The sequence below is a fragment of the Podarcis vaucheri genome (genome assembly GCF_965113315.1).
Source record: "Podarcis vaucheri genome assembly, chromosome: 6".
In the NCBI taxonomy this organism is placed as follows: domain Eukaryota; kingdom Metazoa; phylum Chordata; class Lepidosauria; order Squamata; family Lacertidae; genus Podarcis; species Podarcis vaucheri.
In genome coordinates this window covers 60,330,935-60,355,718 of record NC_138764.1, presented here as the reverse complement: position 1 = coordinate 60,355,718, position 24,784 = coordinate 60,330,935, and the positions used below count along the sequence as shown (strand labels likewise).

Here is a 24,784-nt window from a genome sequence, read left to right as displayed (position 1 = left end):
ATCAATCAATCAATCAATCAATCACCCAGATCTTAGCACTGTACTGCACACTATACTTGCCCTAAACAATATTAAGTTGCATAAAAAAGGAGAAGCCTTGCTGCAGAGGAATAACCTTGTCCCACATCCCACGTTTGCAAGTTTACAAAAATGATTAGTACAGATGTGCATTCCTTTATGAGAGAGTGGGGAGCAGCACACAGCCTTCAAAGAACTCAAAAGGAAATAGAGAAAAGGAGAGAGATGGAGGAGTCACAACCTGGGTGCAGTTCTGAGGGAAGAGGTTAGCACTACTATCCCGTTTGATGGTGTAGCGAGGAGCATAGCCTAGAAAGCCTTTTTTAAAAGGATGATATTCTTATTAATGGTGGTGGTGGTGTTGCACAACTGTTCCTCATTTCATGTGATATCCCAGGCATATCTAACCAGTGTCCCCGGCATGCAGCCACATTCTACGGAGCATTCAAAATTGCAGTTAAGTTCTCATGGGAAAAAAAAGCTTAATTTTGCTACAGTAAGCAATTACCACTTTTCCCAGAAGTAAAAATGTATTTCACACCAAGTTTTATCTTCTGGAAATACATGTTGCACAGGATCCAGAAGTAACGACTCCACAATTAATATGTATCAATTGGAAAACACCATTTGGAAGCACCATGAAGCTATACGGGCTGCTTCTCTCTCACAAGATATTTTCTAAAAACTGCAGGTTCAGCTCTGTAGATGGCATGTCTTTCCGCCCAAGCCTGATCTTCCATGTTGAGTAACAGCCTCCTGGGTCATGGATCTTCATGTGGAATTCCCCTGAACTCTTGCGGACATGCAGATCTTGCCATATCTGGTTCAACTTCCAGATGATACCACCAGAGTATTAAAACACCATATGCCTTTCACTATCTATTTTGCTGTTACTGTCCTTTATCATTGCTGTAGGTGCAAAACTGCCAAAAGTCTTTCCCTCTGTTGAAAATGAAGGCAGTACTCTGCATTATTTGTAATTTGCGTTGCGCTACAACACACAAGGGGCTCATTGCTGCTCAGACATATAGCTTATCCTTGCCCATTTCCCCCAGCCTGAGCCGTGTAGATAGACAATGGTCTGGTAGGACCACAGGGTTGATCCAAGTCTGATAATGGCTTTGGTCCTGTTGTTGTTGTTGTTGTTGTTGTTATTATTATTATTATACATAATTAACTCAGTGTTACTGGGAGCATCATCACATGCAGTCACTGTGTCTGGCATAATTTTGCTGATGAGTGAGGGTAGTTTTTGAGTTTGGTTGACATGTGAACTATTTGGAAAGTGAGGGGAGGGACGGGTTATGTGCACAAATGGGCTGGATCATGCTTAGGGTTACTGGTATGCTTCAGCATCAGGTTACAGCACCATGACCCCGCAAGCCAGAGTTCCTCTTACTGGAGGAACAGTTGATGCATCATTTTCATGCACACAATTGATTTCATCGAATGGGCATGGCTCATCTGACCGTCCCTTAAGGACCATTATTCTTCTTCCATCAATGATACTCTGTGAGATGGGTGTGTCCCCTCTATGGCTCCGAAAGGCATTCTAATAAAAAGATAAATTTCCTCCTTGCGATCTTGGGCTTTGGGTGTTCCTTACTCTGGGAAGGGATTTAAAGCTGTCTGCCAGACCCGTGGGCTGTTAAAACAAGACTGTGCCACAATGCTGAGCTCAGGCCTGCAAATTCCCCCCCTCTTCCTCCTCCTCCTCCTCCTGTTGCTCACAGCGATGGAGCTCGGCTGCTCTTTTACAGAGGAGGACAAGAAGTTACTCGTGGACCTGCACAATCAGTATCGTGCTAAGGTTTCCCCTCCAGCTGCAGATATGCTGAAAATGGTAAGTGAGCCGTGGGCAGCCCTGGACTTTGCTGTAATGTGGGGATTCAGAGACTTTCTGTCTTCTTGCTCAGAATATTTCTCTGGAAAGAGCGACTTTGTTTGTTTGTTTGTTTGTTTAATAAAATGATTGTTTAGAGTTTCCCTTTCTTTTGTGCGTCTGCATCTAACTAAGTGACTGAGACAAGTGAGTGCAAAGCTTTTCGGTTCTTACTGAAACGAGCACCTAGACTGATTTTCTCTGTAGATCTCCATGGTGTACTTCTACATGCCAAATATTTGTTATAAGCACTGTGATCTATTTGTAAGGTGTTCTCTTAACTTCAGAAGCCTGTTTCCTTAAATGAGTTTGAGCTTTGTAGATACCCTAACACTAAGCATTTCACTGCAGCTTTTCCAATGGAAGGATCACCTGCATTTTATCAGCTTCCTGTGATGAATTAGTATAAGTTAAAGAAGGCAGCTTGGACCCAGCCGCCACAATTCTGTGCCTGGTTATGATATCAAGCAGCTTTGTCGTTTTGGGGCAAGTTCCTTTTCCTTTGTTCCCTCCCACCCTTATTGTTTGTACTGAGAGCGTACAGCTACTTGGATCACAATTCTACCAGAGCATCATTTGGACTTCTATACATACTGAAAGAAAAAAAATATAAAGAAAAAATCAGGCTGCATATTTGTAACTCATTAGTTTCAGGGGACACAAAACAGACCTCTTCCCTTTTGGTTGTGCTCCTGTTGCAGGAAACTCGGCACTCAGACATCACTCTGGCATGGCTGATTACAAATGATTCTCCTTCCTCCAGCCCAGCTGATGGTAGCACCATTACTAGTGAGACCCTGTGTGTTAACATGGTCATCTAGTTTCAACAGGAATCTATTGGATAGTGCCTGTGCCATCATTGTTGACAAGATCCGCAACACCTACTTCTACCCATCTCCACCCCCCACCCCCCGCAAAAAGGTTTCATTTTAAATTTATTTCTTCATTGCTGGGCTTATTGCTTCAGCTTCTCCTCCTGTGATGGTGATTCAGGTTTGTTTAGGCTCAGGAAATGAGTGGGAGAACTCACTGCTTACCTGCTTTGCAGTGAAAGCCGAAGGACCGCCACCTGCACGATGTTTTGATGGAGAATGCAATTTATTGGCGGCAGGCTGGCCTGGCTGGGATGTCGAGGGCCTGCTGATTGGACATTTTAAATCTGAGTCCTGCCTCTTTGAACTGGAGGCAGAGGGAGGAACAAGAAATCAGGCTGTACTGAGGGAAGGCTGGGCAAGCACGAGTGAGGTGAGAGAAAAGGGGGTTTCCCTGTCTTTTGGGGGGCAGGAGAAGTGAGTAAATGAATTGATTGGGGGGGTTGCCAGTGGGAAATGTGGAATTATTTTTTTTGGGGGGGAATGATCCAGATAATTAATGTTTGGGGCTAAAATTGCACCTCTGCCTTGTACTTTTTGTGATCTTCAGTAAGTAACTCATCTGCATGTAACCCAGACCTCTTAATAGTCAAAGTAGATGGAATATGGGAGGTCTGTCAACTGATTTCCCGAATATTGACTCTTTTTGAGATTTATAAAGCAACTGTGGGGAGGAAATCAGAGCCGCAGTGTGATTGGGAGGCAGGTTAAACTTTGCTCCTATGCCTGTAACTAAACCTAAACTGCCGTCCTGCCACTGGTATTAGCCATGGGTGGGGAAGGGTGTATAGGCAAGCCCTTCCCTGGTGCCTGCATTTAAGTGTTGACCCATTGGGATCTCCCATATCACATCTAGGATGGCGCATGCAGTGGCTGGCCAAATGTGTCTGTGATGTTTTCAGAGAGGACGTGGGGGAAAGAGCACATAACTGGATGCTGCGTCTGAACTTAGCTATCCCATTTAGCTAGCATAGCTGGTAGGTCATGCTTCCATGGCTGGAGCAGGTAGGAGAAGCTTTGGAGGAACCTGGGTGATAAGAATGGCTTAGCAAGGTAAGCGGGGGATGACTGAACAGCATCTCTTCTTGGCAGCAACGGCTGCCCCCATTATGATACAGTTTTGTGTACAGATGACAAACCCTTTTTTTAAATATAAAAATTAACCCAAAATTAGACTCACATTCAATGTGAGTGATAAGTGATGGGATGACAAATGATCACCAGCCTTACTTGGGTTTATCACTTTTCTCAGCTTCTCTGTGTTGAGATTAATCATACAACGGAAAGCAGGTCCTTAGATTTGTGTTAGCTAAGCAAGATATGCAATGATCATGTTTATTTTATTTACGGCATTTGTACCCTGCCATTTAGCCAAAAAAAAGTTCTCAGAGCTGCTTACGAAAATCAGTACTAAGACAGAGCCTGCCCTCGGGCTCACAGTCTCTAGAAAGGCATGACACACAAGGAAAAAGGATTGAGGGGGAGGAGGGAGCCACACACACTTAAACATACAGCCAACAAAAATACCTTCAAGAATAAATTGATGCTTAGTTACTTTGTTGTTGCTGCTTATTGGACCATATTTGCTTGGGGCAGATTCACACACAGGCTAAAATTTTACTACACGTTTTTCCCCCACATGGTGACTCAGAGCTGAATATATGAACTGTCTCCTGTCATTGCAAAATACTGGAAACCATGGCAGACGTCACCTGATGCTACAAACATACATGGGTGGGTGCCTTCTTTTAAGCACAAGTGTATAGGTACAATATGAGTTAGAAGTTCAATAAATACTGAACTAGTCAGAAAAACAAATTTTAGCTAAATGCTGTTGAATTGTGAAATATGCTGGCTTTATTCAGCATAAAAAACACTTTTAAAAAGACATTTCAAGTGCATTGTACGTCTTGAGCATTTCTAGGCTGATACAGATGGATTTAATTTTATTTCACTTTTATACCTCAGCTGTGCCTGTATTAATCTTTTCATGGTTCTTGTACATATGCATATCTTTCTGAAATACTGCAATTGTTTTCTTTAAAAATACTGAATTTTCTGAATTGTACAAGCATAGCCATACGCATCCTGATACGTTTGATACTTTAAGGAGGCTGGAGCTTGAGATAAGATCATGTAGTTGCCTGTTGCAGGATGCTAATAATACTTTATTTTAAAAGTAATTAAAATATTCTACATCACTTTTGGGTGGCTTTAGAAGAAAAGAAAATACAATTCAAAGCAATAACAGAATTAAGCCAAACTTTTAAAACCAACACTAAAATAATGTCAAAACCCAGCCAGAATAAAAATGTTTTTACCCTCGTTCCAAAACAAAACTCACCAGGGCTGGGGGCAGGTCTAACCTCCCCAGGTCTAACCTCCCTCCATAATCAGGGTGCTGCCACCAACAAGGCCCTGTCCTATGTTTTCACCAACCTTATGGTGGTGGGCTTAGCTTTTCCCAAAAAAAGCCAGCTGATGAGCTCCACCAGGTGTCTGTGGTGAGTGATTGTAGGGGTGCAACCGAAACACAAAAAGAACAGCTCTGATTGAAGAGGATAACTAGTAAGAGTCTAAAACTTTTTAGAGGTTTTCTAACCTAGTGCTCTTCCAAGTGTTAATGGACTACAACTCCCATCATCCCCAACCACTGGCCATGCTGTCTGGGGCTGATGGGAGTTGGAACCATGCAACATCAGGAGGGTCTGAGGTTACCCATCCCTGCTGTAACAATTCTGCCAAGAACCATTCATAGCCCTTTAATTAGATATATCCTCCTGCAGTTGGTGTGTGGGTATGTGGTTCTCTCAGTAAGTGGAGCACAAACAGTAATGGAGCATGGAATGTGGTGTGCTTTTTCCTTAAGTGATTTCCTGTAGCAGGTCATGGATTTATTTATTTTTAATGATAGCCCACTTTCCCTCTGTTCTTGAGCTCAGATCAGCTAACAACAAGACATTTAAAATAATACCCTGTCAATAAACCAGACCCATAATCAGACAGCAATATATAATCAATCTCGGCGGAACGATAGCTAGAAAAACATCTGTATTCTCTTAAAAAACCACATTTAGCTAGCTGGTGGAATGCATATAAAGATGGGACTGGACAGATCTCAGCAAAGACATTTCAATGCATTGGTGCCATGACTGAAAAGACCCTGCTTCTTGTACCCACCCACCCCATCTCAGTTGTGGCTTCTGATGTCAACCAGAAAATACTGGAGGGAACATGCAGAGAGAGGCAGCTCTGCAGTACCTAGGCCTTGTAAGCCATTTAAACCTTAAGGTAAGAAGTAGTAGCTTTAAAACTGGAAGCAGTTGCAGATCAACAACTACCAGAACAATATGCTCCATCTGGCCTTCAGCAGGACGTTGTGAAAATGTGAAGAACTACTCATCTGGACAGACCCTTTGGCTTTTTAGTGGAACAAAATGAAATGTACTGATGTGCATATATTTCGTTTCACTTCTGGCCTGAAGAGTGGGAAAGACCTGCTGATGTTGTGAGGCTGCTTCCAAGCTGAAGGCTTTTGAGATTATCAGGTGTGTCTCAGGAGTCACGTGTTTGATTATACTTGCAATACAGATGGGAATGGTGCTGATGGCTGCTAGTCCAAAAAACGAATTATCGGGTTCTGCTCAGATGACATGGCAACCGTGGGGCTTAAACAATTTCAGTTATGTCAGCCCCTATGCTATACTTCCTAGATGTATCCTGTGTGGTAGTACTAGTACTAGTACTAGTACTAGTACTAGTATTAGTATTAGTACTAGTACTACTTCTGGAAATGCTCCTTCTCGCTATTCAAAATGTGGATGCTAAAAGTTACCTCCATCTGCTTCAGGCTTCTCTCTATGCTTTCCACCCCCCTTTAACATCAGAACTTGCGGTCAGTTTCTTCTGTTCCCAACCCCTCCCCCCTTCTCTGAAGTCACACTTTTCAATTTTGTTTGGATCAGCAGAACTGGTTGCCTTGGAAATTTTTATATATACATTAAGCTATGTCTGCCAAACTATATTCTAATGGAACAAGAAAACCAGCTGTTGGATCCTTATATATGGAGTCTGGCACTAGTTCACGAAAAAGGGAATAATAAACTCAAGCTGGACCTGCCATTTCAGCCCCTCCCAAAAATTATGCAGAGGGCTGCCCCCGAGGGGGAGGAATTAGTGTCCCAGGAACTGACCTTCTGTTCTTCCAACCTTTCAAAGCTATTTTGATCAAGAAAAATGAGAATGATTGCACCACAGACCTAATAGTTTTAATGGTAACACCTTCTCCCCAGAAAACTATAAGCTAGACCAGTGGTTCCCAATTAGCGAAGTACTGTGGGCCCCTTGCTTTTCAAAAGCCAAGCCATGGACTCCCTACTTTTGAAAATGTTTTTGTTATGTGAATGATGCCACAGACCCCCAACTGGGAGCCACTGAGCTAGGCTATTCTCTCCAAGGCCCCCAAATCTGACACCCTTGTTTGCAAATGGCCAATTGGTGTTGCCTTCAGCATTCTGGGCTGGGCTTATCTTTTAGCAGTAGCAGTAGGACCTTTCATTCCTTTTCAAAATTTTATTTTTTCACCACCACAGAAGGTGGCAGCAGACCTTCCCTCTTGACCCAGATACCATGTTTGTTACCATAGAGTCTGGTAAATTGAAGGAATTGGGCTTGGAGACAACCTTGGTAGTTTGGAAGACCCTTCTCAAAATGTGCAGCCAGCCTCCCAAACATAGCTGTCAACTTTTCTCTTTTTAAAAGGGAAATTCCCTTATTCTGAATAGGATTCCTCACAAGAAAAGGGAAAAGTTGACAGCTATACTCCCAAATCTCCATCTTCCGCTGCCAGCACAGATCAAAATCCAAGTGTGAAGTCCACCTGACTTAACTGCCTCCTGCAAGCGTGCCAAAGCTTTCTCCAGGATCAAAAGGGGAGGGGTGTCATAATATTGTTTAAGTGAAGGACTTTCAGGTCCAGGGCAGTTGTAATGGCCAGTGAAAGAACTGCACGTTCTGTAATACTCTGTGCTACTGTATTATAGCAGGCAGGATGTGAGGACATGGCAGGCATCTGTGGTGGTCTTGGAAAGGCTCATAGGTGCTAGGTGCTGCTATCAGCACTGCATTATGGATAACCTGCATTGTGAATGCAGGAGCCAAAACAGGAACAAAAGGCAGGCATAGGCAAACTCCGGCCCTCCAGATGTTGGGGACTACAATTCCCATCATCCCTAGCTAACAGGACCAGTGGTCAGGGATGATGGAGGGGCGGAGTTTGCCTATGCCTGACATAAGGCAATGGGGGTGGGGACTGTGGGCCTAATTAAGGAAGTTGTTTTCTCCAAACCATGCCCACATATGACTATCATATATAACATCAGGTCTCGTTTGAAGCCAAATCAATCCAGGTTTGCACTTTGAGAAACAACCTGTGAACCGAAATGCAGCTAGCCTTTGAAATTTGCACATATCTGAATTTTGCTATGCAGTTCACGAAACAGTTTTTTTAAAATAAAAATGCATATATTAGGGGAAAGTGTGTAAAAATGAATATATTGATGAAAATAGCACACAAGAATGCACGAGGTTAGGAAAAAATGATTGCAAAAATGTGCACATTAGTAAAAAAAATAAATGCATATAAAATGCGTATATTAGGAGAAATCTGCACCAAAATGCTGATGATTTTTTTTTTAATCTTCAATTGCTGCAAAATGTGGAGAACTGGATTTAAGCAGTGGCGTAGTGTGGGGGGTGCAGGGGGGCCCGGCTGCACTGGGCGCAACATCTGGGGGTTCGGGTTAGGGGGCGCAAATCCACGGGTTAGGGGGCGCAAATTACTTGCCTTGCCCCGGGTGCTGACAACCCACGCTACGCTACTGGATTTAAGACTGGGAAAATGAGGAATGGAGAGAACCACAATTGAGAGAGCCTTCCATCCTTGTAGCAGAATGAGGTGGGAATGAAGTGGCAAGTTCTAAAGCAGTCTTTGATAACCTGGTGCCCTTCAGATATTTTTGACTCTATCTCCCAACAGCTACAGCCAGCATGGTTCTGGTGGCCAAGCTTGATGCAAGCGCTAGTTCAGAACAACTGGAAGGCACCAGGCTGATGAAGATGGTTCTGAGAACCACTTTTTACAACAGATCTTTGAATAACCAACTCCCTGCAAATAAAAAACTAGCACATAAAGGAACTTGAACTTATACCCTGACAGGCTACCTTTTTATTGGCAAGAAGTTTTGTTTTTTTTAAACATCCACATGTTGATGCATTCAAAAATGGTACTTTCCATGAAGTGATGTAGGTTTGGGACAGGAGAGTCCATTCTAGCAGCTCAGATTTACCGTTCTGCTGTATTTATATGCTAAGTCTCCATGTATCCCTATGGGAGTTTGAAAATTCACATCTGCAATGCAGGACCGTGAAGATTCCTATTCTGCTTCTATATGTGCTCCTTGGCATCCTCAAAAGTCATGCAACAAAAACCTCCCCACAGAGGTGTGTCTGGCATCTTCATTACACATGTTTTGGCAAATGCTGAAAACACACCCCTTTATCCTGGCTTTTGACCCTTGAGATGCATATTTTTAGGACCCACCTTGTTTCTGTGCTTGTCAGCTGTTTCAAGCTGTTTTCAATTATTGTAACGTACCCTGGGACATTTGGGTGAAGGCTGGGCAATAAATTATAACAATAAAATAACAACAATAATTATCAATAAAAAGACTAGCTACCCTCAAAGCGCTTCAAGAGAAGTTTTCTGACCTGCTGCTGGATCCCATTTGGGCTGAATAAAGTTCCAGCTGTTTATTTAAAAACCACAGGAGACTTCTTCTCTTAAATGCTTTGATTTACTCAGACCTTCCTCCTTAAAACTCCACCAAATATTACAATAAAATAACTATGGGGAACTTAAATCTCGCTTTGACATCCACCAAATGAAATATCAACATAGAGAACATTAAAACGTTGTTGTTGTTGTTGGCGGCATCCATCTGTCTCAAGAGACAATGGAATGCATTTCCGGGGGTGAAGTCAAACCACTGAAAAATCATAGCAGCACTGGAGTGACCGCCTGAGGGTGTGTGGAGGTCCAAAGGGAAAGCAGAGCAATACGTTTGGCACCAGATTGGCTGCAGGAATTGCTAGAAGGAGGCATACAAGGCACCATCCAATCGCCTTAGAGAACCTGCTCCAGATTTGTGCAGGGTTTACACCAGGGGTCAGCAACCTTTTTCAGCCGTGGGCCGGTCCACCATCCCTCAGACCATGTGGTGGGCCAGATTATATTTTTGGGGGAAAATGAATGAATTCCTATGCCCCACAAATACCCCAGAGATGCATTTTAAATAAAAGGACACATTCTACTCATGTAAAAACACGCTGATTCCCGGACCATCTGCGGGCCAGATTGAGAAGGCAATTGAGCTGGATCCAGCCCCCGGGCCTTAGATTGCCTACCCCTGGTTTACACCTTAGTCTTTTCTTCTCCCGGAGATATCCCGCAAAGCAGCAGAGGTTTAGGATCAGAGTTTTCCTTCTCCAAAATTCACATTGAGGTTACTGTAATGCACTCTATCTGGAGCTTCCCTTATACTTGATCCTGAAGCTGCAAGGTAGTACAGGGCAGGGCGGTTGCTCACAGGAGTGTGACCTTTTCTGCATATATCGCCTCTGCTCAGAGATCTGCACCGCTTGCCCATTTGCCAAATGGTCGGAATATTCTGCACGGTTCTAGCTGTTGCCCCTCCGAAAAGGATATTGTAGGACAGGGAAAGGTATAGATGAGGGCAGCCAAAGTGACCCAGCAGCTGGAACAGCTCTCTCTAGCAAGGAAAGGTTACAATTTTTGGCACAATTTGGTTTAGAGAAAAGTGGGGACAATTTAGAGGTCTATGAATTCATGCAAGGCTATTGTGTGCATGTCCTGTTTGTGGACTTTTTAGAACAATCTGGTTGGTCATTTTGGGTCACAAGATGCTGGTAGGCCCTTGGCCTGACTCAGCAGGGCTTTCCCCCCCACCTTCCTCCACATGGTCATAGTCATACAATTCCATTGTGCATTGTTCTAGCTCTGTGCAGAGAGTCCCACCCTTCAGTCTGCATTGTTTTGTAGAACTCCCCAATCCTGCCTGTCACATTGGAAAGCAGAGAGGAAACTCAGTGTGTTGAGTTCAGCAAAACCTGCGGCCAGAACAGGGTGGGAAATTCACCATAGGGATGCTGGATTCCATGTCAAGAAAAGCTTCACGCTTGAAAGCGAAGTGGAACCAGGGACCATTTCTCCTCTGCCTCCACCAAAGCAAATCTCTCTCTCCTCCTGACCAAATAGATGACACACCATTCCTTGCGGCAAAGGGCTCGATCCAAGATGTCTTAGAGGGGTGAGCCTCAGAATCTGTTAGTCAAGGCTGTCTCTTGCTTTTGCTTGACTGTTTTGGATGGCAGCGCAGCAGCACTGGCAGCTCCTTTGAAGAAGAAGAAAACATTGCCTCGGTTTTGTACTGTAACCTTCCCTAACCGCACTCTCTTGTACGTAAACTCTCTCTGCTCTTCCTGCTTAGCAACTGCTGCTGCTGCTAAAGTAGCCTGTGGAGCTCAGCTGGATAAGAAGGGACTGTCTATCACAGCACTAGAGGGATCTGCTGGCAAGCAGCTGTTGGTCTCTGTTAAGTAACAAGCTTTCCAGATGTTTGCATTGGCTCTGGCCAAGCACAGCTGTTAAACTGGGCATGACTTTATCCTCACAGCAGGGAGGAGTTCTGCATATTTACTGTACCTTCCTCTTAGCAGGGTTGAGAGGGAGAGAGGGGGCTTTGTACCTCAGCTCTGCTACTGGCCTCCGAAGCCATCCTGCACCTGACGCCAAATGAGGTGGTAGGCTGTGAGAGTCCTGGATGGCGGCCCTCTCCCTGACGTGCTAGATTACGACATCTGGGAAGCATTTTTTCACGCTCCTCCACATAAAATCCTCACGGAGGATTTCAGAAACAACTGCCCTGTGAGGAAGAGCAGCAAACAATCTGCTCAGGGAGTGGGAAGCGGTGGAGTCAGCTGCCCACTGCACCAGGTCTACCTCTAGTGACAGGAGTGATAAGAAGCTGGGAGGCTCCATCTGGTCACCCAGAAGGCCAAAGCCTCACCCTATGAAGTCAGCAAATTCTGGCTGACCAGGAAGGTTGAGTCACTAGACTATTTCTCTGGGGTCTACAGGCCTGCCTTTTGAACTCCGAGAAGCCCTTTTTCATCCTAGCTGGCTGTTATAAGATCTTTTGTAACATTAAGAATGTTGTGCCTTGCCTTGCTTTGCTTGTTTTTCCTCTTCCCTCCTCATCCCCTTTTCCTTTTGTGTCATGAAGGCAGAGACGGTGCCATTTTTGTTGACATAAACCACTCTGGGAGCATTTCTGGCTGAAGAACAGGCTATAAATGCAGTTAATAAATAAGTAAATTTTTAAAAAACATTTTTTTTGTAGTTAACTAGCTCATCAGAGTGAGGACAGCACTAATTTTGATTTGCTGGTGTACTAGTTTATTGCAAACCAAGAGTTGGAGCCTTAAAAAAATGTAATCTCCAACTTGCAGTCTAGAGTGTCTGCCCCACAATTTTAGCTCTTCATCCTGCTTAATGTTTAAAGCTCCCTGGCTTAAAAATGTTTTGCCACACCTAAAAGAGCCAACTGAACACCAATGTTTTCCTATTTTAAATTTATTTAAATTTATTTATATAAATGAATATACAGTAATCTGTAAGATTGGGAAGCATCTTGTGCTGTCTGTGGTTCGACCGTTTCGTCAGTAAAGCAGGTTAAGCAATGCTGCAATATTTTCACTATGGATATTGCAGACAGATTTGCCTTGGACTGGTATTTGCAAAGGCACCTGAAGTGGTCCAGTGTTCTCCAAATAGCCAGAAATGATTGTGATTGTGCCTTACAGATGCCTTGAACCACCCAGAGGTCTCTAAACAAGTGTGCTGCTGCTGGAGACACTAGCTAATTAGGAAGGGTACATGTGAAAACCATTTATAACTGAAGCTGGAAAAGCTACCTTGAGGACTGACTCCCATTTTTCCTTCTGATGACAACAGCTCCCTCGCCTTGGGCTGAGCTCCAGGCCTTCCTATTGCTAGGCTGGCCATGCACGCTGACCAAATTCCAGTGGGAAGCACTCCTGCGGTTGGCCTGTATGAGAAGCCGTTCTGCGTGATGGTGATGTCCTGCTTTGTCCTAATTTCAGAGCTGGGATCCAGAGCTGGAAGCCTTTGCCAAGGACTACGCAACAAAATGCATCTGGGAACACAATGCGGAGCGCGGACGGCGAGGCGAGAACCTCTTTGCCATGTCTGGCGACCTGGATGTGAAGATGGCGGTAGATGAGTGGTACAACGAGTATGCCTTTTATAATATGACAACATTAACCTGCCAAGAAGGGCAGATGTGTGGTCACTATACACAGGTATCTGATTATATCAGTGGTTTTCAACCAGTGTGCCATAACACCCCGGAGTGCCTTGAATGATGGTCAGGGGTGCCGTGGGCAACACAGAGGGCCTCTGTCCCTCTTTCCTTCCTTCTCTTCCTCCTCTGATGCCCTCTCAGGTCTCTGCCTCCCAAAAGCTTGCACAGCTGTTTGTTGCAGCAGCCCTGGCTACAAGCTCCGCAGGCAAATGGTGCCTCTGGGGCTGGCCAGGGGGTGCTGGTTGCCAGGAGCTGAGGCAGCCTTGGAGTAAGCAAGCAAGCAGGCAAGGGAGCCCAGTCCTTGCTGTTGGGAATGGACAGACAAGTCCCAGGTCCCTGTGGGGCAGTGTGTTTTTCTTTTTCCTTTCCTTCTTTTTTGTATTTTATTTTATTTTGAATAATGAATTGAATAGATGTAATATTTAATAAAATTAATGAAGATGGGGGTGGGGGTGGGGGGAGACCAGTCCCAGGCCCCTGTGGGGCAGTGTCTTCCTTCCTTCCTTCCTTCCTTCCTTCCTTCCTTCCTTCCTTCCTTCCTTCCTTCCTTCCTTCCTCTTTCTTTCTTTCTTTCTTTCTTTCTTTCTTTCTTTCTTTCTTTCTTTCTTTCTTTCTTTCTTTCTTTCTTTCTTTCATTTTATTTTGAATAATGAATGGAATAGCTGCAATATTTAATAAAACCAATAAAGATATGGGGAGGGGAGACAAGTCCCAGGCCCCTGTGGGGCAGTGTGAGGAGGCACCTGTCTTTGGGGTGGGGGGCAGCTCAGAGACCAGGGGGGGTGGCAGCAGCAGCGTCTGCTCAGAGGGCTCCCAAGGAGAGGAGGCTGAGGGAACCCCTCTGGATTATGTCACCCTGGGAAGAGCTGAGGGTAAAGCCTGGGAAAATTAGCCATGATGGCTGTGTTCTACCTCCTCTGTCGCAGGCGATGTGCCTCTGCCAGTTGCTGGGGATTCACAAGCACTTGTGCTCTGCATACAGGCTTCCCGTAGGCATCTAACTGGCCACTGTGGGAACAGAATGCTGGAGTAAATGGGCTATTGCCCTGGTCCAGCAGGCTCTCCTCATGTACAGTGGTACCTCGGGTTAAGAACTTAATTCATTCTGGAGGTCCATTCTTAACCTGAATCTATTCTTAACCTGAGGTACCACTTTAGCTAATGGGGCCTCCTGCTGCGCCACCAGCACACGATTTCTGTTCTTATCCTGAAGCAAAGTTCTTAACCCGAGGTATTATTTCTGGGTTAGCGGAGTCTGTAACCTGAAGCGTTTGTAACCTGAAGTGTATGTAACCCAAGGTACCACTGTATATCCCCATATCGTTACTAAAACGAGCAGACTCTGTCGTGATGGGGCTCCATTCTTTGGGTCCAAAAGGTGGAGGGTATCTTGGCTTCGGTTTTAATTCGTCACTGAGATAGCAATAAAGATGTCACCCACGTAGTCCCATGGGCTGTGCTGCCATCAGGGGACCAGTGGCTTCCATACAAATGCTTCAAGACTAGGGTGGCAATATCTGTCAATTCTTTTTCTGACTGCAATAGCAAACAGAACTTGCTCTTCCTTACTTCTATAGGTGGTCTGGGCAAGTAGTGAGCGTATGGGCTGTGGGACGGTGTTCTGCGAAACCCTGGAATTCCTGAATGACACCGACATGCATTTGGTAGTCTGCAACTATCAGCCACCGTAAGTTTCATTTTGTTGGGGCCGGGGTGTTTTTTCCTGAGTTTTCTTTTTGCCTGGCTGGAATGTGTGCTTTGAACCATGTTGATTCTTCCTGCTTGTGCAGTTGCTGCAATTTATTTTCAACTGTTTTTTATGTTTTATTTTACATTGCTGCGAGCCGCCCTGAGCTCTTCTGGTGAAGGGTGGGTGGTAATACTAAAAATAATGCATAGTACCAAATTTCCCAAAACTATGGCAGTGGCAAGAGGGTGCCCCCCTTGGTCTTAGCAGATAGGGAGGTCTGTTATGGGAGAAGGCATTTCACCAAGTGTCCAGATCCTAAGCCATGTAGGGTTTTAAATATCACTACAAGCACTATGGGTTTACAAGTGAATCTCCCTAACCCAAACCCAGATGCCTTTTGCAATTTGCAGTTCTCCTAAGTTTGCAATGCACTTTACAGCCAAATAATGCACAAACTGAGGTTAAGTGTACATAAAAATGCATATTTTAGTGAAAATAGCATATTATAGAAGGGAAAGTTGGTTTACAAAAATGTGTACGCTGAGCAAATTTAATAATGTGTACAGTGGGAGAAATGCTCATGAGGACTTGGTTTTTTTTTGGTGGGGGGGGGGGAATCACAAGCTGATATGGAAGTGTGAAGGACTGATGAGGAGGAAAATGAGAAACTGAGAAAAACTGAAACTGACAGATTCATCTGTTTCCCCCTCCACCCAAAGCACAGTAGCATATTGACAGTCAGTACAACTCCTTCAGAACTGTTGCATTATGTTCTTGGCAGCTTGGCTGCAGAGTTTTGCTGTTCTCTCATCATTGGGGGGGGAGGGGTCATAGAATTTATTGTGAACAAGGAACTATAGCAATGATAGTCCAAGTGGAGCCTTCCAGTTATTCCACTCCCATCAAGGCCAGGCAGCATGGTAAGAGATTATGAGGGCTGCTGCCCACCATTATCTGGAGTAGGTTAAGTGGGCACCATAATAGCAATAGTTACAGATCTTTTTTTTTTTATAATCATATTTATTAAAATTTCCAATAATAACAGAATAGGAAAATAAGAAAGATAAAGGAAAGAAAGAAAAAGAGAAACTAACTTAGACCCTTCTTTTCATAACCTTCTTTCTGGGACTTCCTCCTTCCCCTCCCGATTGTATTCCCCTTTATCTAAGTTGGTTCCACAAGTTCTCATCCCCAATTAAACCTAATATATTATACTCATAAACCAATTTAAATTTACACCATCTTAGCATCACTCCTCGTCTTATAATAGAACAAAATTTTCCCCAAGATCCGCTCTCATTTCTTCCACGAGTTCCCCCTTTCTAAAAAAAAAGAAAAAACAGAAACGTAAAATATCAAAGTTATAAAGAATATAAGATAGAAAGTATAGAGAAATTCAAAAAGTTGGTTACAAAGCCTTTGGATTCTAAGGTTCCCCCTCCCTTCCCCGGTTTTGATTCCCCATGTCCATTTGTCTGTATGTTGTCGGCCTGGAGATCTTAAGTCCACAGCCAAATTTATCTCAGTCCATCCTGCTGTTTTCTTCGGATTTGATTGTCTTAATGATGTTTAACGTCGAAAATCCAATCTAATAGAGGCCTTTAATTTTCTTTAATCTTTTGTTGCTCCTCCCATTATTCTTTCCGTGTCGTATTCAGTCATCTACTCTTTTATTTCTTGGTTTCTCAGGTTTCTGTCTTGTTCAGCTGTCAAAACATTCTTGTTCCAAAATTTAACGTCTCTATAGAGGTTTGTTATTCAGGGACACAGACTTACGTCCAGTTCCTTTCTTGCTTCAATAGAAGATTCTATTGTGTTATAGTCACCTCTGTAGACAAAATAATATTTCAGTTCTGCAGCTTTCCCAGGAGATAAGACCTTTACACATCCCAGAGTAGTTTTCCACATGCGACACTTGTAATGTCCCGAATCCCCTCTAGAGGGATTACAATAACTTTGTATCCTCTAATCCAAAAGTCAATTTGTTGTTTCTTTTTCCCGACAGTTTATATCCATATTTATATCAAATTGTAACAAAATTAACCAGCAAAGAACTTGTAGCAAAGTCCTCTTTATAATTTCCAGTTTTGACAGCTCCTTTGACAGCTGTCAAAATCTCCATCTCTCTTCGCCAGGCTGTCCGAATCGCCCCGGTTCCCGGGGGGGGGTTGCTTTTTCCTCACCCTCGACTCCTCTCCTCCAGCACAGTTCTTATAATTCACATCGTGGAGTTGGTAATTTTTATCATCAATAAGCTTCTGAATAGATCTTGGTTTCTCAGTCCTTGTTTTAGCATGTTTACAATCAGGGAGGGGACTGACTTCCTTTTTTGGATCCCCTCCCGCTCGTGCCAAATCCGGAAAAAATTTTCTTTTTTCCTCCTTTTAAACCCGGTTGCCCAATTACTCACGGGTTGTTGATCAATTGTCCGAATTTCCTTTGGAAGAAGCCAGCGCTCTCCGCCGAATGGCATGCGGCTGCGCCCGGCAGGGGAAGCGGAGGACTCAAAGCACCACGCTACTCCCCGGCGCCCGATCCGTAGCCTTTAAAAAGGCTCTTTCACAAGCCGGGAGAGCGATAACGGTGCCAGCCGAGTCACCATGTCCACGGGATCCGTTCCCGTGGTTTCTAAGGGTCCCCGCGTCGCCGGCGCGGTAGGACCCAGCCCCTGCCGAGCAGACTCCCTCCGGAGCTCGGAGGGAGTCCGCCATTCGGCGATGGCGCCAACCCGGAAGTCAGCAATAGTTACAGATCAAGGTAGCGAACAGTTACTTGGATTTCATTGTATGCGTACTTCTGACAGGAGTTAACAGGTACTGTAATATACAAGATAATGTATCCACTTCAGGAGTCAGCCTTTGTTAAATTGCAGTTACTCTTGGCACCAGGTTTTTTTATTAATTCCAGGAATTTACAGAGCTGTGATGCTGCTGTTTCTGAAAATGGGGTCAAATTGGTCGGTATGTTCCCGATGAACTTTGTCTTCTCTCTGCCTTCCTTTACTTCATTTTAAAATGGCAACTTCCAATCATCTTCATAAAGTCTACTGGCTGTAGAATCCAGGACGAAAGAGCCACAAACAGGCACCAAATAACTGATGCCTTTTGGCAGTCCCTCAAAGCATCCTCTTTAGCTGAGCTGGCCACCTTCCATCCTCCGAGTGAAGCTGGGAAGGTAGTTACATGCTGGAGAGATGAACTCTTGGCAAAAGCCATCAATGGTGATCACAGAGTGTTCTTAGGTGCAGCTGTCAATGTGAGGGAGCAACAAAATGTTATGAAATTCTTATTTCTATTGTGTCAATGCTCTCCTTCCTTAGGGGAAAGGCCTAGTCCTTTTTTGAGTAACGCCTGGGACTTTTCACTTCCAGGGGGAACATAAAGGGACGCAAACCGTACAAGGAAGGGGTTCCATGTTCCATGTGCCCAGATGGCTATTCCTGTAAGGACTCTCTTTGTGGTAAGTGAGTGGAACTAGAGGAGCCAGCAGATAAGGTGGAGCGCTCCTTATCTGCACCCCAAATTAATGCCACTCAGGATTACTGTGAAATAAATTTCCACTGGCTGACAGGTGCAGATTATCCAGCCGCCTAGGAGTGTAGTGATTTCCTTGGCTGCCTTCACCCAATGATTATCCTTGTCAAAGCTGTTCTCCAACAGGAGAAGTAAATTCCTTCTTCCCTCTTGTTTTGCTGCTTTGCCAAGGATGGGCAAAAATGCTTGGAGGAACAGTTTCCCTTTCAGCTGCAAACACCTGTCTCCTGCCTTCAGTGCACCACCATTATACACAAGGACCTGCCAGCATTAATCCCCTTCCTCTCCCAAGGTGATGACAGTGTGTTTAAAATATGCTAGCTTCTCTTGTCCTTACCATAGCACCAGGAAGTGGCACTTTGGCTTATGTGAATTCATACAGCACACACACCTTGAGTCTATGCACGCTAGAGGTCTTAGCCCTTATTGGTCCCCAGATGGATGGTTATGTCGCTCCATGCAAACATAGGCCATGTACTACACCTTTAAAGCACATTTGGAACAGATTCTTTCCCTCAAGTTTACGAATTGACCATTGGCTGCCCCCTAATGCTGCTCCATCTGAAACAGACCTCCTCACCCTAATAGTAGGGATGGCACTGCAAGCCATGACATTCCTTTCATGCATTCTGTCTCCACTTGGAGTGTCTTATGTCTCGAGTGCTATGCTATATGGCATTTCACTGAGTTCTGCCCAAGATGTTTTTGCACCTTTGGGAGAAAATTCAAATGACATTCCAGTCCAAGTTGTGAAGAAATGGGTGGCAATGTGCTGCCCTTTAACGGCATCTGGAATCTGCTGCCTGTGACCCTGGCCACACTCGGTTTCAAAGTAGGGCTCACCTTCTGTGCAAAAGTGAAATATCAGCCTTCTGTTCTCACTGGTTTTCTGGGAGGAGGGTGTGGCTTTGTGCATCTGTTTGCTGATTGTTCTGCTGGTCTCTCTTTCCCCCCACCAGAATCCAGTGTTGACATGGGAGACGCCACCACATCTCCTAAGCCGGAGCCAACGGCTGTCTTGACTGCAAGCCCAGCTCTGCAAACCACACCAGATTCAGCACCTGATACGCCAGACAGTCCCCAAACAGGAGCAGAATCTGAATCCCCAACAGCTGAAGGGCCAACCTCTTCAGACTTGTCAAACTCAGATCCAACAGTTTCCTCTTTGGTGACAATGGGAGCTACAACTCTTCGTCCTGCCTCCCCAGAATCAAGAACTGAAAAAGCCACTTCCGCAGAATTTCCTTTGTCTGGTGGCTTAGCCACACCTGAAGCCACCATTAAAAAACCTGAGCCACCTTCAACTCCCCCCACACCAGTGCATTCTACCCCCAAGTCACCCTTGGTCCCTAAACCTGCATCCATCCCTAAACCTCCATCGACAGGTAAACCTCCCTCCATGCCCAAACCCCTTTCAGCCCATAAGCATCCCTTCTTCTCCAAGCTACCCATCCCAAAGAAGCCTCCCGTCTCTAAAACACCTGCACGCCATCGCTTGTCAGCTTACTCCAAAGCAATAAACAAGCACAGCAATGCTGCTCAGGCCTCTGCAGATAAGGTACCTGTTCACAACACTGCAGCCAAGGCAGCTTCAATCTCTGTCTGCCTGCCTTGCCTTGGATGCAAACAGATTAGCCACCCTGAAGAAATAAAGACTGCGCTTAAAGAGCTGACTTCCAGGTACCCCTATACTCCGTGCTTTTCCCCACTTCCCCGGTGGCAGAGGCATAGCAAGTGGGGCAATACACTTAGGAAGGCCAGGCCTTATTGGCTCAACAGTTTATAGCAGTATTTGATCCAACATATTTATAGGCTGACCCTTTCTGCCCTTTTAGTGAGTTTGCCAGTCTGCTGGGAATAGCACTGTAGCATGGCCAGTGGCTGAAAATTCTGTAGATGGTGGTACAAATCTTGCCCAAGCAATAAAGCTCTCGGGAGGTTGCAGTTTATTTCCACAACCCCCTGTTTTCACCCGTTCAGGAATGTGGAGCACATCTGATTTCTTTCCCTACTTTCCTTCTCTTTAAGCTTTGCTAGGGTCAAGCATGGCATACTGTCATGAGGCCTCATTCCACCCAGTGACTCACCTGTGATCATCCTCCCTCTTGTCTGTGCTCTGTGCACCACAAATGGGGGCCCTATTTATTTGTCGGACTGTGCCTGGAAGTCATTCCCAGGCTTCCCATTCTGCTTGTGAATTGGTGACAAGGTGTCTGCATTCTCCACTGGCAACCCATTCTTTACCCCAAAATGCCGATAAAAACCTGGATCTTGAAAACCTGGATAATGTAAAAAACCTGGATCTTGAAAGCTGAACAAATTGTGCAAGGTAAGCAAAGGCCTGCACACCTACTGAATTCATTTAGCTGATCCCAAAACATGAATTTGTGCTCCCTTGGTACAGACTCTGGAGCTTTGTGGCTCAGAATACAAACAGTTGTGTTGATCAAAGAATTGGTTGTGCCCACCTGAAATGTAAAGCAAACTGATATGGCTTGTTTGTAAGGAGGATGGAGAGAAAATGAATGACTGATTAGGGAGAGTGATGTGAGTCTCTATAGAAGCTCAGTGCACAAGAGCTACATTAAGCAATCAATAAATGAAGTGCAAGTGGACCAAATATTTGCATGTGAAAGTGAAGCGAGTGCCTCTGTGAGTGTTTGCATTTGTAGCTCTTCAACTCTGTTCATTACAGTAGATCTTTCTTCCATTGGAACTCTACAAACCACAATATTTTGATCAGGCAGCATTATTAAGGCTCATTCACCTCTTCTGTGCCATATGGGTATCTAAAGCTTTAGCCCCCTCTCTTCACCATTGTCTCCACTCCTTCTACCACCTGACAGGGACATAGGAAACTATAAACCAAATCAGCTTATTGGTCCATCTAGCTCAGTATCGTTTACACTGACTGGCATCGGCTCTGCAGAGCTCCAGATTTTGGGGTGCATTCCCAGCCCTACCTGGAGATGTGCTCGGATTGAAATTGGGACCTCCATGCAAACCAGATGCTCTACCACTGAGCTGTGGCCCTTGCACTTCAGAGGACTTGTTTGACTAGGCCTGCTTGCATATCAGAGATATGTATTAGACCAGACCCCCCACCATAGCTGCATTTTGAGCTTAGCACATGTGTTTTGGTAGCATGCTGCATCCCTTCCTCTTTCTGTTGCACGGAACCAGGGCAGGTTCCTCTTCTCTTCAGCTGACCCCTCTCTTAAGTTTTTTCAAAGCACAACCAGGTGCTAAAGATACCAAAGATCTGCTGACAGACCCACCCAGGAAAGATTCTGAGCAGCCCACAGCTTCAGGCAGCAGCCCTGTTTTCCGTTCCTGAGTACTCCCTTTCTGATAAGCCTTCTCCTTTGACACTTGCCTCATAAGAATATTTGCTCCCCATTTCCATTCTCCTATGCTACTTGTGGTTTGTTTCTTCATCTTGCTGTGTTTGGGGTGCGTGAAAGACAAAGGTGAAACTCTCCCCCTGTTTCTTGCTCCCCCTGGCCTATGTGGCGATTCCGGTTAGATTAGAAACATAGGAAGCTGCCCTTTATCAGGTCAAGTCACCTAGTCCAGAATTGTGACTGGCAAGGGTCCGCAGACAGAAGTATTTCCTATCACCTGCTAACTGATTCTTTAAAAAAGAGAAGATGCCAGGACAGAGCCTGAAATTTTCTGCATGCAAAGCATGTGATGTACTCTAAGGTCCCTCTCAATAGATGAGCTTGGATAGCTCAGTTGGTTAGACCATGGTGCTGATAACACCAAGGTTGCAGGTTTGATCCCTGTATGGACCAGCTGCATGTTCCTGCATTGCAGGGGGTTGGACTAGATGACCCTCAGGGTGCCTTCCAACTCTACAGTTCTATGATTCTATGAATAAAAAGGCCTGGAGAGTCTAACAGAGCTCCTACTTCTTGGCATCCAGCTTCAGGTGTGATGGTATGCTTCTTTGTGGGTGTGTAAATGAAGGAGGAGAGATCATTTGTATGAGTCTGATTCACAAAGCCATTTTTATCAGTTGCTACAACTGGATGAAACATGATGGTGTGAGATGCCTCTTGGAGCTCAGCTAATAACTGACCGAGCTTTCTTATCATGTGACTGTTGTACAATACGCAAAAGTATATTGCTTGATAACTGACTAGCATCTCAGCCAGGTATGTGAATATGCCTTCAACTTATCACCAAGTTCAACCTGAAACTACTTGACAATACTGGAATGCTATTGTATGCATGTTTGGTTGGATGACAATTCCACTCATTTCAACTGAGCTCACTTTCCGAGTAACTGGGCTTAGAACTGCAACTCTGCATCCCACCTAACGGTGTGCATAGCTACAGGGGTACACAGAGCAACTTAGGCTGTCATAGCTACAGGAGCCAGTCTTTGCTTAGTCTGGCCCACAGTATTTGCAGCTCCCTAAAGCAGAGGTGGTGAATCTGTGACTTTTCCGATGTTGCTGGACTCCAACTCCCATCAGCCCCAGGCAGCGTAGTAAAATTTGCAGGATTGTACATCAGAACTTGCGCCCAGTTTACTGCATCTTTGCTACTTCCCTGGGTGGAATCCAGTGTAGTGCTAATGTCCTCATCCTATTAGCACAAGGATTTCCACTTGCATAATGGGATTTTGCCCCCTCTGATTCTGTGCCCCCTGTTCTGGGGCTTCTCCTGACCCTCCGCAGCAGTTTGGGGGAGGGTATGGGACATGCATGGGGAAAAGAGCAGGAAAGCTCCATTGCACAAGTAAAAATCCTAGTGCTGATGGAACGAGGCAGTTGGATACCACCCTGGTATGGGGCCACACCACCTCCAAAGATCTGCGATCATGTGCTGCTCCTTCAGCCATTCAATATCCCATCCTTTACACCAGGTTAGCCAGTGGTGTGGTTCATAGGAGTGAGACCAAGGGACCAAGAATGCATTAGTTCAATTCTTTCCTGTAATTTTGCAGGCAGTGAACTGTACTACTGTCTCCAATCTGAGAGCAATAAGACAAAGTTCTCCAGCATCCATGTGGAGCTGGCCCTTTCCAGTTGTATCTAAGGAAGGTCTAGCAAGGCAGGCTTGGGGAACCTGTGGTCCCACAACTCTCCCCAATCCCAGCCAGTATGGCTGATGTTCAGAGATGTGGGAAGCTGTAGTCCACTGACATCTGGAGGATCATGGGTTAGGTTCCTTCTCTTAGCAAGGGCTGACTCCTAGTTTGAAGGAATGGCTGAAACATTGCACATCCCAGTTCTTTCATACAGGTCTGGCGTAGATCAGCTCTAAAGATCAGCCCATCAGTTTTGCCTTGCCTGTTGGGCACAGTCCATGTCACTCAGCAAAACAAGATGTGTTGGTTTCCAAAACACCTTGTGGGGTGGCTGCAGTATTTTAGATGGATTTCTCAAATTAGGGATATATTTAAAGTGAGATGCCAACCATACACCTTGCCAAACCAGGTGATACCGGCTCTAGCCAATGAAGAACGGAGACCAAATTGCTGGACAATTAGGTTCATTGCACGCCGCATCCAGGCATTCTCCCCCCCCCCTCTGTATTGCTGAATGGTTCTTGCATTATACTAACCTCATCATGACAAGCCACAGCTGGCCTAGCTAAGATCCAGTTGAAGGTGCTACTTGAAACAGAGGTCAGCAAATGTGGTGTTCTTTGCTAACAAGAGTTGTGAAGACGGGATGAATTTTGAAATGGTGCAATGAAGTAACATTGTGAGGTGTGTCTTTTAATGCACCTGGAAAATCCTGCTATTAATAAATGTTCTTCTAAAAACCATTGGTCTGGGAAATGCACTGTTTTTGCTGGATGGTTGCTGGATTCTCTTGTTGGATATATTGCTAGAGCTGTTTTGAAAAGGAGGGCTTGAGCTAGGAAGCAAGTGGAGTTGCCTGCCCTGCTGTGAAGGCACCTGAGAAGAGGAGAGTAGCTTGTCTACTAGTGCAAGTGACTCAACAGGTGTATAGGCCACAGATCAAGGAATGCTATGTAGCATTTCCCATATTAACTAGCATCCTGGCCTCAGAGAAATGGGATAGTCAGGATTTCCTTACTGAAAAATACAGGCTCAGGACTATCTTTCCATCATTTGATCAATTGAGAGGTAAGGAAAGCATGGAAACTTAATCCCGTTCTGCAACCCAGCAGAAAGGAAGAATAATGAAGGCAGAAATCCTGTTCACACTTACTGTATATGGGAATAAGTCTCATTAAACTTGCTTCTTAGTGGGACTTGCTTCTTAGTAAACACGCAGAGGATCATGCTGCCACTATAAAGTGTGTTTTTTAGTTTGGGCTGAACTTTACACGAGAAGTAATTA

General features: G+C 44.9%; 1 protein-coding gene across 3 annotated transcripts; it reads left to right on the top strand.

Moving 5' to 3' along the window:
- The first annotated feature begins 1,440 nt into the window (after positions 1-1,440).
- PI16 (peptidase inhibitor 16) lies at positions 1,441-24,242 on the top strand. 3 transcript variants are annotated; one of them, XM_082228225.1, is made up of 5 exons: positions 1,441-1,861; positions 13,015-13,233; positions 14,813-14,922; positions 18,296-18,384; positions 19,418-24,242. In XM_082228225.1, exons 1-5 carry the CDS (start codon positions 1,688-1,690, stop codon positions 20,242-20,244), a joined length of 1,419 nt encoding a protein of 472 aa, XP_082084351.1. In that variant the 5' UTR covers positions 1,441-1,687; the 3' UTR covers positions 20,245-24,242. The 3 variants fall into 3 exon arrangements, with proteins under 3 accessions (XP_082084351.1, XP_082084350.1, XP_082084352.1); XM_082228224.1 differs by lacking the exon at positions 1,441-1,861 and adding an exon at positions 2,630-2,821; XM_082228226.1 differs by lacking the exon at positions 1,441-1,861 and adding an exon at positions 11,172-11,307.
- The last annotated feature ends 542 nt before the right edge of the window (positions 24,243-24,784 follow it).